Source organism: Enhydra lutris, unplaced genomic scaffold, assembly GCF_002288905.1.
Source record: "Enhydra lutris kenyoni isolate GAN:26980312 unplaced genomic scaffold, ASM228890v2 scaffoldscaffold20, whole genome shotgun sequence".
Lineage (NCBI taxonomy): Eukaryota > Metazoa > Chordata > Mammalia > Carnivora > Mustelidae > Enhydra > Enhydra lutris.
This window is the reverse complement of record NW_019154104.1, coordinates 6965463-6985542: the sequence shown is the minus strand read 5'-3', so window position 1 is coordinate 6985542 and position 20080 is coordinate 6965463. Positions and strand designations below refer to the sequence as shown.

At 44.5% G+C, this 20080-nt stretch overlaps 1 protein-coding gene across 1 annotated transcript in view; it reads right to left on the bottom strand.

The window, feature by feature from the left end:
* Nucleotides 1–9040: 9040 nt before the first annotated feature.
* Nucleotides 9041–20080, bottom strand: part of LOC111148586 (protein tyrosine phosphatase, non-receptor type 21) — a 76674-nt gene continuing 65634 nt past the window's right edge. The window contains exons 14-19 of the mRNA XM_022505278.1: nucleotides 15582–15719; nucleotides 14442–14663; nucleotides 11585–11713; nucleotides 11167–11401; nucleotides 10421–10581; nucleotides 9041–10202 (exon numbers count right to left, since the gene is read on the bottom strand). Of these exons, the coding sequence (XP_022360986.1) occupies nucleotides 10074–10202; nucleotides 10421–10581; nucleotides 11167–11401; nucleotides 11585–11713; nucleotides 14442–14663; nucleotides 15582–15719 (1014 nt within the window). The 3' untranslated portion in view covers nucleotides 9041–10073. The remainder of the gene's footprint in view (nucleotides 10203–10420; nucleotides 10582–11166; nucleotides 11402–11584; nucleotides 11714–14441; nucleotides 14664–15581; nucleotides 15720–20080) is intronic.

Sequence of the window (20080 nt, the reverse complement as noted above, 5' to 3'; positions counted from 1 at the left end):
ATTTCTCTTTGGATCCCAGGTCATTGTCTGCTTGAGAATGAATGCATTTGTTCACGGAGGAAGACAGCTGAAGCTAGAGGAGAGGCTTAGTTAGGCACAGGTGATGTTAGAGGGAAAAAGGACAGACGTTTCCTGTGTTTATAGGAAGGGCAAATTCCCCCATGGAAGGGAGAATGTAGCAAATTGCTAAATTACAAGAAAATTTCCTCATTTGCTCACATTTTACATGGTGTAAAATATAAATTAGCATCTTCCTGAGAAGATTTTCTTCTAAAACTCACATTTGTTGTTGGTTTTTTTTGCCCCCCCCCCCCCCAGTGAAGCCAATCAGTAAAGATCAGAGCAGCTTTTATAGGGTAAGACAATTTGCCAAGTGGATCAGTTAGCTTCGAGGTTGTCTATGAATTAATTTTTAATTTACCCTAGTCCCTGGTTTAAGGTTTGGACTAGATGATCCAAAGATTTTAATTTTTTTTTTAAAGATTTTATTTATTTGAGAGAGAGAAGGAGAGAATGAGCAAGAGAGCATGAGCAGGGGGAGCTGCAGAGGGAGAGGGAGAAGCAGTCTCCCTGCTGAGTGGGGGTGGGGGAGAGAATGCCAACAGGACCCTGGGATCATGACCTGAGTCAAAGGCAGACACCCAACCAACTGTGCCACCCAGACGCCCCAAGATTTTAGTTTTAATATACCAAAGTTAGCCTTGGTTTAATTCCTCGGGGCTTTGGAAAATATCATTGAGGTAATGGAGATCGGAGTAGCTGGTTAACCTTCACGTGCTGACATGGCGCCGTGGGAGGCTCCTGCCAGGCCCATCGCACTGCAGTGATTGAGGATGCCACCTAATAAGCTGCTTTCCCAGAACTTTTAAAAGCAGCAGATAGGGGGCACCTGGGTGGCTCAGTGGTTTAAGCCTCTGCCTTCAGCTCAGGTCATGATCTCAGGGTTCTGGGATCGAGTCCCGCATCGGGCTCTCTGCTCGGCGGGGGGCCTGCTTCCTTCTCTCTCTCTCTCTGCCTGCCTCTCTGCCTACTTGTGATCTCTGTCAAGTAAATAAATTCTTAAAAAAAAAAAAAAAAAGCAGCAGATAGGGGCGCCTGGGTGGCTCAGTGAGTTAAGCATCTGCCTTCAGCTCAGGTCATGACCCCAGAGTTCGGGTTCGGGTCCTGCATCCGGCTCCTTGGTCAGAGAGGAGCCTGCTTCTCCCTCTCCCTCTGCCTGCTCTTACCCCTGCTTGTGCTCTCTCTGCCAAATAAATAAATCTTTAAAAATAAATAAATAAGTAAAAGCGGCAGATAGAGCTCCTAATGGCCCAGCCCCCAAAGAACAAATCCATGTTTCATCTATAAGGCAGGAAGAAGATAGTTGAATGGACATACGGGACGTTCTGCTCCAAAACCAACCTTTGCCTCAGGAATTCTCTCTGGGATCAGCATTCAGGTTAGCAGACGAGCGCGCCCGCCCAGCTGCCCTGCAAGTGCGGCTTCCCCGCTGCGCTCGTTCCGCGAACACGTTCACGTCACGGCTCCGCGGAGAGGACGAATACACTGTTGCACGGCGTTTCTTTTGCCGCTGTAACAAGTTACCACACACTTAGGGACTTAAAGAAAGCCTTATTACTGTTCTGGAAGTCAGACGCCCTAAAATCCAAATCCCGCTAGGGCTGCCCTCTTGGAGGCTCTGGGGGAGACTGTGGCCACGGCTTCTCCGGCTTCTAGAGTCCGCCGCTTCCCTTCCCTGCGGCCGCCTCCCTCATGGAGGTCAGCTGGGCAGCACCTTCAACTCTCTCCCCACCTCGGCTTCCATCGGCCGGTCTTCTCAGGAGCAGGAGCCTTCCTGCCTCCCTCTGGGCCCCTTGAGGTTCTTTTGGTCCCCCCCCCCCCCCAGAGGACCCAGCACACACTCCCCACCTCAAGACCTGTCATTTGGCCGCAAAGCCCCCTCTGGCCGTGAGAGGTGACGGTCACACTTGGCTGTGGAAGGAATCCCAACCTGAGATCTCTGTGGAACACCTGGGGCTTTTTAAGTGACTTACGCAGTGGTTCTCCCGCGGGAAGGCACGTCAGACTCGCCCCTAGAACCTGTGAAGGCCGATTTCCAGGCCTCCAGCCCGCCAGCTCCGGATTCGGGATTTTCAGAGCTGGGATGACCCTGGAGAGTCTGAATGTCTAACAAGTTTCCAGGGCCGCTGTTGCTGGTCTAGAAGAAGCCTCGCCAAAAAAATAAGGTGACCACTTGGCGACAAAAAGCTCACTACAGGGCTCGGGGTGTGAGGAGCTCCGTCGGCCCGCTGGGAAGTGCATCGGCGAGTGTTGGTCCTGGAAGGACACTGAATTGTTCCACCAATGTCCTCGTTAGTGAAGCGGCCTATTTGTCCTGATGCACTGCAACGTCTACACAGTCCGTCACTTTGGAGATGCGTGATGTCCGGCAACTACTGGAAGAAACACACGATGGTTCGGTACATTATTTTAAATAATCTGGGGTGGTGTGGGGGGCGCCTGGGGGGGCTCAGTGGGTTAAAGCCTCTGCCTTCGGCTCCGGTCATGATCCCAGAGTCCTAGGATTGAGCCCCGCATCCGGCTCTCTGCTCAGCACCTCCCCTTCTCTCTCTGCCTGCCTCTCTGCCTACTTGTGATCCCTCTCTCTGTCAAATAAATAAATAAAAGATAAAAAAAAAATCTTTAAAATAATCTGAGGCGCCTGGGTGGCTCGGTTGGTTAAGCACCTGCCTTCAGCTCACGTCATGGTCTTGGCGTCCTGGGATGGAGCCCCTCTTTGAGCTCCTTGCTCAGCGGGGAGCCAGCTTCTCCCTCTGCCTCTGCCCTTTCCCCCGCTCTTGCTCTCTCGCTGTCAAATGAATGAATAAAATATTTTAAAATAAATGAATTAAAATTAATACTAAAATAATCCAGCTAATCCAGCAGAGGGGATGCTGGGCAGCTGAGCTGGTTAATCAAAATTAAACTTTTGATTTCAGCTCAGCTCTTGATCTTAGGGTCATGAGATGGGGCTGTGTGCTAGGTATGGGGCTCTCAACATTTTCTCTCTCCCTCTCCCTCCTCCCATGTGTGCCTGCATTATGTACACACTCTAAAAAGTAAGTGAAGTAATTAAATAGTATAAATAAAGAATAATCCAGTGGGAAATGGGACTAATTATATGCTTCCATGCAGTAAGATCTAGAGTGAAAAAAAACACAATTAAAAAAATAGCTTTAATTGTACTAATACATTCACACGTGAATTTCAGCTTCAATATTTATTTTCATGGCAAAAACTAATACTTTCATTTCACATATATTACAGTCAAACTTTTTTGCCCATTAAATGTACACAATTTTACAAACCAATGACAGTTTAAAAGAATTAAGTTCTTCTGCTTATACATTTTTACATTAATCTCTAGATAGCACTTAAAACTGCTTTTTAAACTATAAAATAATGCTAGACAATTCTTTATACTAGCATGTTGAAAAGTTAGAATTCCCAGTGCATTGCTTGAATTATAGGGCCACTTTCTAAGAAAATGTATTTCATATAAATTTTCTTCAAATTTTGGGTTTATTAGATCTGTTAAATCATATTAACTTCTGTTGGAATTTTTACTTAAATCGCCTTCTATCTAGATGTTCATTTTTTTAAAGATTTTATTTCTTTATTTGACACACAGAGAGAGAGATCACAAGTAGGCAGAGAGGCAGGTGGGGGTTGGTGGGGGGAGCAGGCTCCTTGCTGAGCAGAGAGCTTGATGCGGGGCTCCATCCCAGGACGCTGAGATCATGACCTGAGCCGAAGGCAGAGGCTTAACCTACTGAGCCACCCAGGCGCCCCTAGATGTTTATTTTTAAACGATGCTCTGCTAAATTCACTATAGGTAGGGTTTGGATTGCTTCAGTTTTTAACCAGATCATACAATTCAGAAATATACAACAAATTCCTGGTTTGTTACAGTGTAATTCTTCATCTGAGCCAAACTGCATCATTATAACTCAAAATATTTCCTCCAGTTAAGCACAAGAGGATGAAACACTGAGGTGTTTTCATAGGAAAATATTTAACATTTGCATGATAAAAATCTGTTTTATATCGTAATGTAAAAAATTACATGAGAATACAGTAAAAAAAGCAAAAATATATTCCAATGGCCCAGTGCCAATCAATCTGTTGAGTAAGTATCCAAGCTTTTAAAGAGGCTTGATATACTAACAAATATTTTTATTTTCCCCCTATTTTGTGTTGCTTAGAAATTGCATACTTATAATTATGTAATAGCTCAATTCTATGAGAAATTAAGCTGCTTACTTTAATATAGAATTGAGAAACTCCAAGATGAAAGGTTCCAAGCTGATAGTAACAGAAAAGTTTCAAAAGCACTAAGGATCATCCTTGCACAGTAACTACTGCTTCAATTTCTCTGTCCTGCCATAAAAACCAGACTATGCAAATAAAACCCATTAGAGCTCTTCCAGCCTAAAAGTTGTTACAAATTCTAGTATATTTTCTCTTCTGTTTTTGTTTTCTTTCATCTCTTAACTCCAGAGGGTTAACCTGAGTTTTGTACTATTTTTAACCTTGTTTTAAAAAAACTGTTCTGGAAATAAATTTGTCACTCACCTCTGGAGAGTATTTACTTTTTCAAGCCACTGGGGCTTAACCAATATTTGCACTAGGCTTATTCCAGTAAACCGCAAGACCATTAGATCCTTTTGAGATAATTAACTCTAAGATCAAACTACATTTTGAAAACTATCACGACCGAATAAAGAAAAAGATCTTGTCTCACTCAGTGGTCCATTAATTGCAAGTGATTTCTAATAAACTTCTAGGACGGTCTCCTAGCACTGATCATATATGACTTATGACATTTGCATTCTTCTAAAAAAATGAGTGACTGAGCTTCTATCCCTCATTCATTTGTTCAGATTTTCTCAGTTGATGAACGAGCAGGTTGAAACAGAAAGCCAGTTGTCATTAACTCTGTACTAGTCCCATCAACCTACCCCCCAAATCCAGGCCAGATTCGTGTTCTGGTTAACACAGATAACCCAACCTTCTGCATTTCTTTGGCACAGACCTGCTCCTAAGAGTGAATACTGTATATTTTTCTCCTGTAAGTTTTTGAGTATGAATTTAAAACACACATGCACACTTAAAATGTCCATAGTGTGGACATTTGACAGCTTATATAGAGTACTGATATTTTCACACAGCTAAAAAACCAAGCAGCTCAGTTAAAATTGTAGCTTTATTACAGTGGCATTGTGTACTGGTATAGTGAGTGTGGGGACATGGTATTATAGTTCAAAGCCAGAGGATTTTGGAGATTTTTTTAAGATTTTATTTATTTGAGAGAGGGACAGAGATCACAAGTAGGCAGAGAGGCAGGCAGAGAGGGAGGGGGAAGCAGGCTCCCTGCTGAGCAGACAGCCCAGTAAGGGGCTTGATGTGGGGCTCGATCCCAGGACCCCGAGATCATGACCTGAGCCGAAGACGAGGCTTTAATCCACTGAGCCACCCAGACACCCCAGATTTTGGAGATTTTAAGTGTCTTTTTATATGATGTGCCACGAAGTGGCTTAATGGAAACTAAAGAATAATGATCAAGACTTATACAGCTAGTTATTTTCAAAAATTAACATCCATATTGTTAGTTCCATGGTTAGAAATTCAAAGACAATTATTCCTTTCTTGTCATCCATCTGTATTTATTGATACTATTGAAGTATAATTTACAGTAAGTGGTTACTATCCCTTAACCCATCAACCTATTGGGAAAAGTTTAGGTTTACTCTAGATTTTTGAGAACTATTTTAATTTCTCAGGTCTGTGGGGCAATGTAAACATTTCTGGAGACAGGCTGTGTGGCCAGACCCTACGTAATGTACATGTGACCTACATACCCTTTCGTGGGAACATTTGCTTGGAACTGCTGCCTCCTCGGCCCGGTGCTGCAGACCTTGAACTTCCTTCGTGGTCCATCCTCTGCTTCCCATTTGTTGCCAGTGACAGGAAAGGGAGGGTATTTAGGGGGCAACAGGAAGGGCAGGCAAGTGTAATGCCAATTCACCCTCCCTCACCCCCGCCTGCTTTCACAGGTGGCATCCCCGCTCATTTCATCCCACGTCCCGGTCCATTTTGCTGTCCTTCATGAGCCATCAAGCTTCTGTAACGCGTGGTGGATGTTCCCTTCTGTGGAGTTCTCTAAGCAAACGGCTGTTCTGCCTGACCAGCGGCTTGCTGAGGCTTGGGTCCCTACCACCAGGCAGAGAATTCGTTCTCACATCTCACCACCAGGGTGCAGCAGGGAGAAAATTTGCTCTGTGTTTTTCAGAGTTCTGAATTGTGAAGATTTGGTTCTACACCAAACAAGCTTTGGGAGGACAAACCAGGAGAGTTAACACCCACTTGGACTACTGTTTACAAGGGGAAATATTACTGTTTTTCTCAATAATTCCACACACATCTGAACTTTTAGAGCATAATTTTTATTTGGGAACTGCCTGTAATATATGGAAAACTATGCCACTTTAACCGCCCGAGGACCCCTTCAACTGTTGCCTAAAATCCTTTATTCACTCATCCCCAACACATGCAAACTTTAAACAACTGGGCTTTCTGATTTTTCCTCATTTCTCTATAATTGTAGATACTGGAACGGAGCCCTTATCTAGATGAATTTGAAAAACTCATGTTTGGAGAAATGTTTTTCCAGGCAAATTCCTAATGTACCTATTCCTCTATTTTTGAAATATCTCTCACCTCAATAAAGAGTCCCCTCCAATTTAGGGTTCTTTTTAAAATAAACTTTAAACTGGAAAAAAGACAGTTCTAGCTTGTTCCACATGAAATCTTGATGGGAAACAAGTTCCCTAAATTTATATCCCAAAGAGCTCCTTTAAAAAGTCCGATTTCAGGGGCGCCTGAGTGGCTCAGTGGGAGAAGCATGTGACTCCAGATCTTGGGGTCGTGAGTTTGAGCCCCATGTTGGGTGCAGAGATTGCTTAAAATGAATAAATAAATTAAAACTTAAAAAGTCAGATCTTAAAAACAATTTACAATAAACAGTAATTCTTGCTTCCATTTGTTCATGCAAATTTCAAACCGGCTCCTACAGTGCCGCTGACCTCCAGTTGCACATTTTAAAACGTGGGGTTTTATATTATATATATGTAATATATACATACATATTTTCTTAATGTTGTGAATATTAACATATCAACCCATCTTGAAGGGGCTGTTTTCTTCTGACGACGAAAGCTTCACAGAAAAGTTGACCTGCCTGCTGTCCTCACTTAGTCCTCCACCCTGACACATACTCCTCCTCTGCGTTTCTGCCTAGACCTTCCTCTTTCTGGAAGCTTCCAAGGAAGCATAGGTCCATCCACCTTCTGTTTTAATTCTGCCAAAGGGTCTTAAAGGCTAAATACTAGGGTTTTCAGAATACTTCACAGCAGGTGTTCCATAGGCAAGTAAGTAATAATGACTGCACTTGACATTCCTAAGGAATACTTTCTGTGCTCAAAACTCTCAGCTAGAATATGTCCTCAAAAGACCCCACTCATCAGGAAGACTGATACTAGAGATGCCAAAATCAATCCATTGGAAAACACTGGCCTGTAACCTACTTTTTTGTGAAAACGTACATTTTGGTAATTTTGCTATGAAATTTAGAATCTCAAGGAACTAAGAGACACTGGGACAGCAAAGCACTACGTAAGTTTGGCAGAAAGCAACATCCTCGGTTCAGATGTGGCAAACCTATGAAGCCTAAACGTACAGTTTGTTCTTGAAGATCCATTATCTCAAAGTCCAGTAATGTCGATTTTTATTCAGAAATACTTCCATACTCACTAATTGAAAAAGTTTAAATATTCACAAGGGTCAAACATGCAACATTTTAAGAGTGACATTTAAATACTGTAATTAAGCCCTCAGAAGTAATCTACTTGTAATTATTAAAACTGGAACACAAATATACCATATATTACTCTTTAGATTTTTGTTTTACAGTATGTTCTTGTCAATGGGACACTTCAAAATGTTTAAACTTGACAGAATAGTATTTCTTAAAAAAACGTACCATGGAAGAAAAAAAAAAAAAAACACTGAAAATACTCCCATCCTTTACACGATGTCGAGATGGGAAATATGATCATAAAAACCTCTCATCTCATTCCTCCGGGAGCTCTTTCTTAATATTTACACTTGGGTCCACTGTTATTTAAACCTGACTCTTAAAACAATTTCCGGTTAAAATTAACATTTTATCCCAAAGTGAGCAGTGTGCCCACTTCCAGTATTCGTTTTCACTACTGTCTCCTGAATTACCCATTTAAGCGCTGGTTTCTGGGTAACCCAGAGACAGGCCAATCCACACTGTATGAAGCAAATCCTGTCTTACAGTGGACAACACACAGTCAGCGGTCATGTTCAACTGTGAGTGAAACTGCCTTCAGAGTGAACGTGGAGATCAGAACCATCTCTAGGACACTGTCATTAGGGGAACAGCCCCAGATGTGGCATTTTGGAAGCTCTGCATTTTAGAGAAGCAACCTCAAAAGGAAAAATGAGATGGTTCCTCAGTGAAACATACCCATTAAGTCCTTATCTACTCAAGTCCCTCTGTGACAAGGCCATCTTAGCCCCGACCAAAGCCACCTTCTCCCTCTCTAGCTCAGCCACCAGGATGCGATCGATGGAGGGAGGAGGAACCAAGAAGCTAACACTGACCTCAGGGGTGAAGTTAGGGGATCGGGGAACTAAAACCCCAGCATCTCTTGACTAGAACAGCAATCTATGGGAGCCCCACAAGTAGTCTGGGCTGTAGTTTTGGGAACTGAGGTGAAACTATTACTAACTCTTCCCTTCTTTCAATCAGAAGATAAAACCTCTTCTAGGCTTCTTTTAATGATAATATAAACCTGACTTTCTTTATCAAAAAAGAACAGAAGTTCAGGAGTAAGAACTCCAAGGAAACAGTGAGTCACGGAGAGTGACTTGAACTTCCTGGCAGGTACCTACCCACCGGCCAGCCGCTACTCTCCACCCCAGCCTCTCAGTGGGAGCAGAGTTAATGCTGCACTTCTGTCAAAGGCATCTCACGCCTGCCGTCCTGCAATTACACTGCACTTACCCCTGCCCTGACCACCCACGTACGCTTAGCCCTTCTCGCTTCCAAACACTTCTGGATACCCACTGTTAGTGTCTCATCTATCAAGCAACACATATATTAAAATTCAGATTTGTCTTTAACAACAAAGTGCTTAAAACCAACCTAGGCAATTGCTTTTCACTTCAGTTTCAACCAGTATGATCAAACTGGTTTAGGTTTACAAATAATACTGAAAAAAATAGTGACTCTGAGTATTGTCTTACATTTCCAATAATGTGCCTTCATTCCCGACTTTCTCTTACAGTAATGGGTTCATTTCAGTACCTTAATGAGTTGAACTCTTGTTTGCAAAATAGAGAAGGTACAAATATATAGAATATTCTAGAATAAAAAATTTTCTGAATATAAAAATGCTTTCTATGTTTCAAAATAACACTTTTAGATTCTTCTTGTAATTTTAGGTTTGGTAACTAAACTATTAAGTTTTTAAAAAAATAACAAGAGATAGTAGCATGGTTTTAAATACAAACTTACATGGGAACTATTCACACCTGTGGACCATCCCCGTGGAAAGTTTCTCAACAAAAAGCCCCAAATACTTTAGTCATAAAATAAAATTCCAAGACATCCAAGCGAGAAATTGATGCGCCTTCCTGACTGCCAGAGTTGCCCTGCACAGCTTCAGTACAACAGAGAACTATCTGGAAAACCACCTCCACAAAGTATGCAAGCGCTGCCAATCCGACAGACGCGAGCGGGCAAGGCCCCAGGGACCACGTCCTCCTCCGTCAGCCCTTCCCCAGCCCTGGGCTCTGCAGATCTCCCTCCGGGTGCCATTGTCCAGGTGCCGTCAAGGTGCTGCTCATGGCCCAGGCTGGCAGCCGCGGGGAGGTCCGAGTCAGGCGCTCCCGTCAGCTGTCAGTGTGTCGCCCCATTGGTCCCCGTCCTGAGCTGTGAGAGCTCAGATGAGCCTGGAGCTCTTGAGGAACTGAATGAGGACGCGGTACACGAACGTGTACTGGCACAGCGTCTGCACCATCATCATCCTCTGCTGCCTCAGCATGTCCAGCCCCCTCGGGATGTCCAGCACCTGGAAGGAGACACAACCGTGAGCGGATGCACGCCCCCCCGAGACGGGAACAGTTCTAGCAGAAGTCTGGTCAAGACCCACACACTGTCCTAGCCCAGCACCTTCTAGAAGAAGCCTCCGGGGAATGTGCCCCAAGAGCACTGGTAGGCCACTAGCCCCTTTCTTCCCCAGCCTTGTGCCCAGCCCGCTTCTCCCCCGACCAACAAGGACATACATACTTCATTGTGTTCCAGGCAGGCGATCATGATCTCTGACAAAATGACGACTCCAGTCCTTCCCACCCCAGCACTGCAGTGGACCAGCAACGGAGGGTTGGGGCTCTTTGGTTCACTGGTACTATTTGTATGACGTCGAACAGACTGGATCTCCTCAAGGTATGCTACGAAATATCAGTGGAACAGAGAAATATGCAAGGATTAAAGCCCATCAAACTGACAGTTTTCAGATTATCATCGCTGATTGGAAGGACTCTGGATAAAGAACACCGGGTGCCAGTTAACCAGCCCCAACGGCTAATTGACAGTGTGACCGTGGGCGAGTCACTGCCTCTGCCCCACTACAAAATGTGATGGAGGAGACAGTCTCTGAAAGTCCTTCTACTCGCCACCAAATCGTACTCTAAAAACTTTTCTCTGTTAAGCTTCCTCTAAACACTTGAAGCCTTTACTTTAAAGCTAGTCCAGGGCGCCCAGGGGACTCAGCATGTTGAGCATCTGCCCCCCCGCTAGGGTTGTGATCCCAGGGTCCTGGAGGAAGCCCAGCCAGGAGCCTGCTTCCCCCTCTGCCTCTGCCACCAGCCCCCAGCTCGTGCTCTCCCTCTCAAATAAACGAATAAAATCTTTAAAAAAATAATAAAATAAAGCAAGTCCAAAGCTTCTATTAGCCATCCTAAAGGAAATACTTGGAGTGACATCTTGCTCCATGCACACAACCAGAGCGGAGGCTGTGCCAGGTAGACACTTACATAAAAATCCCTTGATGTCCTCGGGACAGCCGTGCTCAGGCCAGTCCGTGTACTGGAGATGCCAGACCGTCCTCTCCTGTCCCGTGAGCAGGTGCTTCATCTTCAGGCCCGTGGTGGCATAGCAGCCAGAGTCGGTGCGGAAGCGGGTGGTGATCTTAAACCTCCCGTAGGTGACGGTGTTATGCCGGGAACCCAGACGAGGCCAGTACCTGAAGCTCTTCTCCCTCCCGCCCTCCTGTGAAGGACACGAGCAGTCAGAAGTCAAGAGCAGGTCCAGCCACAGGCACCCCCATATAGACCGCGCACCCGAGAAGCAGGACGGCAACCCGGCCTGCCTCCTGCGGTAAAGGTCAGGGCCCTATGATCAAAGGAACTGTTCTCAGGCAGAGAAAATCAACAACAGGACAGGAGCACTCACCTCTTCCACGGTCACCATTGCTATGATGGCGACTCCCTGTTCCCACACCATCTGCCAAAAATCCTGACAGGTATTCTGCAGCGGCCCCTGTGTGGCAATATAATCCCACTCAATTCCACTGACAGAGACCTGAAATTAGAAAACGGGTTTTAAAAAATTAATATGTGGGGCGCCTGTGCGGCTCAGTCGGTTAAGCGGCCGACACTTGGTTTCGGCTCAGGTCGTGATCTCAGGGTCGTGGGCTCGAGCCCCATGTTGGGGGCCACACCCAGTGGGGAGTCTGTCTGGGATTCTCTCTCTCTCCCTCTGCCCCTCCTCCCCCGCTCTCTCTAAATAAATCTTTAAATATTAATTAATGTGTATGCATATATGGATGTATGCATATTTGTTTATGGTAGTACTAAGAGATGAGCTGAATTACTCAGAATAAAGGTGTAGCTCTTATCCTTTTTGCTTGTTAATACAATTCCCATTACTACCTGTTTATAAACTTACACACTGCGAATGCACATGATATGTATGTGGCCTGGGACAATATGCTTAACCTCTTTGCCTCTCTGCTCTCACCTGTAAAATCAAAATGCCATGTACCTGCATAGGGCCATTGGCAGAATTAAATGAGTCAATGTATCTGGTGCCTGTGCATAATACGTTCTCAATAAATAGCTCTTACTGCTGCTGATATAAAAATATCCACATCACAGTATCCTAAAGTACAGTTTCCCCTCGTGAAGTACTAAACACACTGGGAAAACTAGTAACAATTAAGTCAAAACTGAGGTTAAATACTGGATTTCTAGGAAATCCACTTTAAGCAGAAAAAAATATTCCTGCTTAAAGTGGTCTCGCCTCTGAACTTCTGAGTCCAGATCACCCCCCCCCCCCGCCCCCCCGAATGATACTAAGTTTCCACCTGAGCCCACACCTCCTTGAGAACGGGCTGGTAGGCAGTGGTGTCTGGGTCTGCAGCCAGGAGAGCTGGTTAAAGGCCACGCCCACTGACATTCGGGACCACAGTGGCGCTTCCCAAGCGCCCCGCGCGGCTCGGCCCACAGCCACACTCACGGCTGCCCACTGGAGTCCTGGCTAGACCCCCTCACTGATGGCGAGCTCCAGCCAGCAAAGGGCAGGGGTCTGTGGCCCAAGGGGCAGGAGTCAATGCTTTATTCCGAGGAAAGCCCGGGGAGGCCCCTTGCTGGTAAGTGGCAGAACCTGGAGTTCTGAGGTTCAGCTGCCATCCCCGGCCTTCAGCTGGCCCCTGAAGATTCTGCAATACAACATAGGATGATGACTTTCTCCAGTTCTCACCCATCCCGTCATGAGAGGCTGGATGAGTCACTGCACAGAAATGCTCAGCTTTTAAATAAATTATACCTACATCAACAAGCGCACGTGCTCATTCCCCGATACCACCAAGGGCAAAGGCTTTAGCAGGCCGACCGCCTGGTCCCTGAAAGCCTCAAGGGTGAACCTGCACTCATCAAATATCACTTGCACACAAAATAAAATGTGGGAAAGAAGAAAAATTCCTGACGTGGATACTTCCTCATTCACTCCCAATAAGAAAACGTCTCCTTCCCCAAATAAAAGCACGTGATCTCCAGCCAGCACAAACAAAAGGGACAATGCTGCAGGAAAGCACCCTGCCTTCCTTGTGGCCCAGCTGGGAATTACCATCACTTCCCCCCCTTTTATTTTTTAAGATTTTATTTATTTATTTGACAGAGAGATCACAAGTAGGCAGAGAGGCAGAGAGAGAGAGGGAAGCAGGCTCCCCGCTGAGCAGAGAGCCTGATGTGGGGCTCGATCCCAGGACCCTGGGATCATGACCTGAGCCGAAGGCAGAGGCTTTAACCCACTGAGCCACCAAGGCGCCCCCATCATCACTTTTCCCATCTTAATGGGTGGAACATTACCCCAGTTAAATGGCATAACACTGTCTCTAGGGAAAAAGTGCGCTGCTTCTCCAAAGGACAAACAATCTTGAAAAGTGATCACAGGGAAAAAGCAAAAAGAAGAGATGTCACTGTTTTTTGGTTTTGTGGTTTTTTTTTTTTTAATATTATTTATTTATTTGACAGACAAAGATCACAAGTAGGCAGAGAGGCAGGCAGAGAGGGGGTGGGGAGAAGCAGGCTCCCTGCTGAGCAGAGAGCCCAACGCCGGGCTTGATCCCAGGACCTTGAGATTATGACCTGAGCGGAAGGCAGAGGCTTTTTAACCCACTGAGCCACCCAGGCGCCTCCAGATGACACTGTTTTAAGGAAGAGCTTTGGTGACGACCATTAAAAAACCCAGACAGGGCACCTGGGTGGCTCGGCGAGTTCAGCTTCCTACTCTTGGTCTGAGCTCAGGTCAGGATCTCAGGGTTGCGAGACGGGGCTCTGGGCTGAACGGGGAGTCTGCTGTGGACCCTCTCCCTCTCCCTTGGCCCCTCCCCTGCTCTCTCTCTAAAATAAACAAACCCAGACACCTTTGTCACAGAAGAGTCAGTGCAGGTATGTGATAACAGAAAACTAGCAATTCTGACGCTCTGGAGAGAATTTATGAGCCAGAACGAGATCTTCAGATTTAGAAGAACAAAGGCCTAAGGTCAGCCCAAAGAGGCCTCTCTGAGTCCTGGCCACAGTGTCAGGGGCAGAGGGGCTTAGCACCTGGGAAAGGAACACGGCTTTGGCTCTGTTGGTAAACACTTCCTACCCAGCTGGGGAGTACAGATTTCCCAGTTTATAACGTAATTTGTCACAATGGCTCCAACTAGGTTGTTCTTAGAATACAGATGTGAACACAGTTCTTATCATTCCTGTAACTGAAATGGCAACTTCACAGCCGTCATCGCCCCGCCCGCTCCTCTCACCTTAATATGGGACGCGTTGATGTAGCCAGTATTGTTTTCTTTAGTTGGGACAAGCTCCACTCTGGCATCGTCGTAGGGAAGGACATCTTGGAATCGATTTCTTTCTGCATTTTCAGGGAGGCGTGCTGTTGAGCACTCCCCGTCAACTAGCCGTTTTTTAAGAATTTTTTCATATTCTGTGAACACCATTCCCTGTTCTAACCGCTGTTCCAGAATTTTACACTGTAAAATGGAACACATGGGATAATATGAGTATCGTCACCTGTCCAAGCTGCATTCCAAAGGCACATCTGAAATCTTGTTTTCACTTCAAGTTTAGAAATTATCTAGTATTGAAAACTCTAGATGAAATCAAAGCTAAATTTTTAACAAGCCATAACGGGAAGAGTTAAAGTAACAAAACCACGTTGTTGGTGAGATGCAGAAGGCAGAGTTCTGTTTAAAGGTGAAAACTGGCCAACAATAATTTGAATTCATCTTCTCTAAGTCTACGGTCAGTTTTGTGACTCCTAAGGAAGAGAAAGTTCTCCTGGAGAAGAGTAAATCCTAGAGCAGGAGAATCAATTCCAACTTCTATGAACAAATGCTTCAATTTTCTAATCTATGGTATAGAAAAACTGAAAAATGTGGGAAATATTAAAATTATCTCCAGGGTCCTGTTGTAAGCAAATTAATTTTTACTTAGCATTAATTCTTGCCTGTCTTATTTTGATACAGTAAAACCTCATAGCAAATATATGTTGGTCACAAAGAAAGTCATGAAAAATTCAGTAACTGTTGACTCCTGAGATGAATTTTCGATACAGTGAAAGCGGGCAATGTGTGCTCCCTTTCTCGGGTGTACTCATATGGACATGTAGAATTCCTCTAACTTAAAGCCATCAGAAATCAAGACTGCTATGGATGACCAGAAGAAGGTAAAGAACAGTAAGAACAGTCAGGAATAAACAAACAAAAAATCAACATTTACTCCAAAATGATCTATTAACATATTAGACTTGCCCCAATTTTGACATTCAGATTATAAAATACTTAACACTCATTTATGATAATTGGATGTATTAGCAAATTCATTAAAATCTGAAGAAGGCATTTTTGTAGCATCTTATGGACTGCTCGGTCCATACATCGGGTACATACCCTCTCGTCATTGGTGGCTCTGGTAGGCACTTCCTTTCCTTCATCAGGCAGAGGCAGTCGAGATAGGGAGAGTCCATTTAGGGCAGCCAATTTGAGAGGACCAATTTTTTTTGCATCTACCCGGCTCTTTTTCATTCCCTATAAAAATATTTACATGTATATATGACATATATACAAATACAGCCCCCTTGAAAAGAAATTTCTGTGGACTGAAGGCTGGAAACAAGTGGAAGGAGTGTTCTTCTTCACCAACCACCACAGGAGAGATTACACGCCACACACACATTTGTTTAACAAACATTGGGAGGAAGACATTCCTTTCAAGGCCAAAGCCCTGATAAGTCTTGCAGATAGAGAAGATTTTGAATGCAATTCGTTTCAAGTCTCTGTTGTAATGAGAGGTGAGGCTTCAGGCAGACAGCATTCCTTCACAGAACTCCCAAATTTCAAAACATGACATGCACACAAAAAATCAGTGGCAGTCCACAAAAAGAGTTTTAAATGCAGTTGCATGATTGCAATAGGCTGGGTTTTTTTTTTTTTTTTTTTTTGTTTGTTTTTAAGATATAAACTAGTTCTAAATCGTTCTGAAAAAAATTAAATGTTTTCTGGGGTCACTTTCCCAACATTCTGTTGCAGACTGGGGTGACCTGGGTTGGATCACTGCATCTCAAAACTGCCACATTTTTAACCAGGAAAAGACAACAGGACTGATATCTCCAAAGTGACACCAGGAAGACAATACAGGACAGTCTCCTAACATGACTATTGAAATAATGATCTTCCTCTCTAGAGCAGACAAGCCCAAGGTGGAGAAGTCTCCTCGGCCATTCTACACCTCCTTGGAAGCCTTAATCACTATGACAGCAGCCCCCTTGTTTGACAGCAATGGTTTTCTCAGTTCCGTCTCCCAAATGGAGCTTTACTCCAGCCCTACCTGCCTGGGAGGGAGAGGCTGAAAGGTTGCCGATTAGGTTACGATGTCATTCATGATTCTTACCTGTACAGAACACCCTGGTTTGCTGCTGTTTAACAACTGGCTGGGGCAGGATGGGGTGGGGTGTGGGGGCTCTGCCAGGCAAAGTTGTCCAGTTGCCATGGTGTGAATACTCCCACCACGGCCGATTTCAAGCTGCCAATGTGACATCAAGGGGCTCACAAGACTCTTGAAAACTGGCCCACCAGGACAGGGTGGCTCCAGCTCTCCTCTGCCTGAGAATGAGGTCAGGAGGCTGCCACCCCACATGCCCCATAGAACTGATTGGCTGGAAGGTCTGGGTCTAAAGCCAGTATGTGAAGAAAGACACATATTATCAAAACCAGGACCTCCTTCGGGGCACCGCCCCATAGTGATTTCTGTGAGAACCCCCAGCAGGGGCTCAGGCATGCACAGGCGGGAAATCTGTACCTCAGCCCACTCTTTTTCAGATAACAATCAAGCTCCTGGAGGTGGAGAAGGGTGGAGAACTCGAAAATGTTTCTGCTTGTCTGCAATTTAGTTCACTGTTTTTAATAGTAAACTCCCATAACCTGAATTCAGGTTAGTATGTGAACTCAGTGTCAGTGGTGACACTGAAGGTCACGGCAACCTCATGTTACTACAAGGAGACCCAGGGGCTTAGCAGGGGGTTGAGCTCTTCAGTTCTCGGGCAGCCAGGATGATGCAACCTCAGGGTAATAAGATAACTTCGCCTGAGCATTTTCCATGTGCTACTCACTTATCCTGCAACGACTCTCTGGGGTCAGCTTCCCTTACAGATGAGAAAGCAGAGTCAGAGAGATGGGACAGCTTGCCCAAGGTCACCCAGCTGCCTTGTTATAAATGGTAATTGGTGTCAAAATAATAAAAACCTTTCCTTAAAGTCAGCTATGCCCCATCATAGAATTTACAAAGCATTTTTCATGCCTAACCTTCCGGGGGACTTCCCACAGCAGGCAGAGCAGGGGAGACTGTCCCTATGCCACAGACGGAGATGAGGTTCCGGTGCTGCCAGGTCCAGCCCACAGGAGGGTCCAGCCTGAGACCCAGGTTCTTCCAATTGTAGGTCCTAGACCTTTCCCCAAAGCCACAGCTCCTCTTCAAGCAAGGAGAATCCATTATGCCAAAGAAGGGGAGCACACTCCAAAACTGCTAGAACTTGTACAGGAATTCAGTAAAGTGTCAGGATATAAAGTCAATGCACAGAAATCAGTTGCATTTCTTTACACTAACAACAAGACAGAAGAAAGAGAAATTAAGGAGTCAGTCCCATTTACAATTGCACCCAAAACCATAAGATACCTAGGAATAAACCTAACCAAAGAGGCAAAGAATCTATACTCAGAAAACTATAAAGTACTCATGAAAGAAATTGAGGAAGACACAAAGAAATGGAAAAATGTTCCATGCTCCTGGATTGGAAGAACAAATATTGTGAAAATGTCTATTCTACCTAAAGCAATCTACACATTTAATGCAATCCCTATCAAAATACCATCCATTTTTTTCAAAGAGATAGAACAAACAATCCTAAAATTTATATGGAACCAGAAAAGACCTCGAATAGCCAAAGGAATATTGAAAAAGAAAGCCAAAGTTGGTGGCATCACAATTCCAGACTTCAAGCTCTATTACAAAGCTGTTATCATCAAGACAGTATGGTACTGGCACAAAAACTGACACATAGATCAATGGAACAGAATAGAGAGCCCAGAAATAGACCCTCAACTCTATGGTCAACTAATCTCCGACAAAGCAGGAAGTAATGTCCAATGGAAAAAAGACAGTCTCTTCAACAAATGGTGCTGGGAAAATTGGGACAGCCACATGCAGAAAAATGAAATTGGACTATTTCCTTACACCACACACGAAAATAGACTCAAAATGGATGAAAGGACCTCAATGTGAGAAAGGAATCCATCAAAATCCTTGAGGAGAACACAGGCAGCAACCTCTTTGACCTCAACCGCAGCAACTTCTTCCTAGGAACATCGCCAAAGACAACAGAAGCAAGGGCAAAAACGAACTATTGGGATTTCATCAATATCAAAAGCTTTTGTACAGCAAAGGAAACAGTTAACAAAACCAAAAGACAACTGACAGAATGGGAGAAGATATTTGCAAACAACATATTAGATAAAGAGCTAGTATCCAAAATCTATAAAGAACTTAGCAAACTCAACACCCAAAGAACAAATAATCCAATCAAGAAATGGGCAGAGGACATGAACAGATATTTCTGCAAAGAAGACATCCAGATGGCCAACAGACACATGAAAAAATGCTCCACATCACTCGGCATCAGGGAAATACAAATCAAAACCACAATGAGATACCACCTCACACCATCAGAATGGCTAAAATTAACAAGTCAAGAAATGACAGATGCTGGCCAGGATGCAGAGAGAGGGGAACCCTCCTACACTGTTGGTGGGAATGCAAGCTGGTGCAACCACTCTGGAAAACAGTGTGGAGGTTCCTCAAAAAACTGAAAATAGAGCTACCCTATGACCCAGCAATTACACTACTGGGTATATATCCTAAAGATACAAACGTGGTGCTCCAAAGGGGCACGTGCACCCGAATGTTTATAGCAGCAATGTCCACAATAGCCAAACTATGGAAAGAACCTGGATGTCCATCAACAGATGAATGGATAAAGAAGATGTGGTATATATACACAACGGAATACTATGCAGCCATCAAAAGAAATGAAATCTTGCCATTTGTGATGATGTGGATGGAACTAGAGGGTATTATGCTTAGCGAAATAAGTCAATCGGAGAAAGACAACTATCATATGATCTCCCTGATATGAGGAAGTGGAGATGCAATGTGGGGGGGTTGGGGGGTAGGAAAAGAAAAAAATGAAAGAAGATGGGATTGGGAGGGAGACAAACCATAAAAGACTCAATCTCAAAAAACAGACTGAGGGTTGCTGGTGGGAGGGGGGACGGGAGAGGGTGGTGGGGATATGGACATTGGAGAGGGTATGTGCTATGATGAGGGCTGTGAAATGTGTAAACCTGGCGATTCACAGACCTGTACCCCTGGGGATAAAAATACGTTATATGCTTATTTTAAACAATTAATTAATTAATTAATTTTTAAAAAGATGGGGGAAAAAAGAAGGGGAGCAAAACTGTACTAATACTATGGGTTTTCAAAGTCAGTGAGGGAGAAAACTTGTATTTTTAGAGAACCAAACTCATCAAAAGCCTCAGATTTAGGGGATCATGCTATATCCCATTCAAAAGGTATGGGGACAAGATGCTTAAATAGTGAGACTATACAAAAAACAAGTATTATTTGGGGAAGACTCGGGTCACACATAAAAATGGTGGATAGTTTTAAGGCACTTGGGTAGCTCAGTCAGTTAAGCATCTGACTCTTGATTTCAGCTCAGGTCATGATCTCAAGGTGGGGAGATGGAGCCCCACGTCAGGCTCTATGCCTAGTGCATGGAGCCTGCTTAAGATTATGTCTCTCCCTCTGACCCTCCCCCCGCACACTCTCTCTC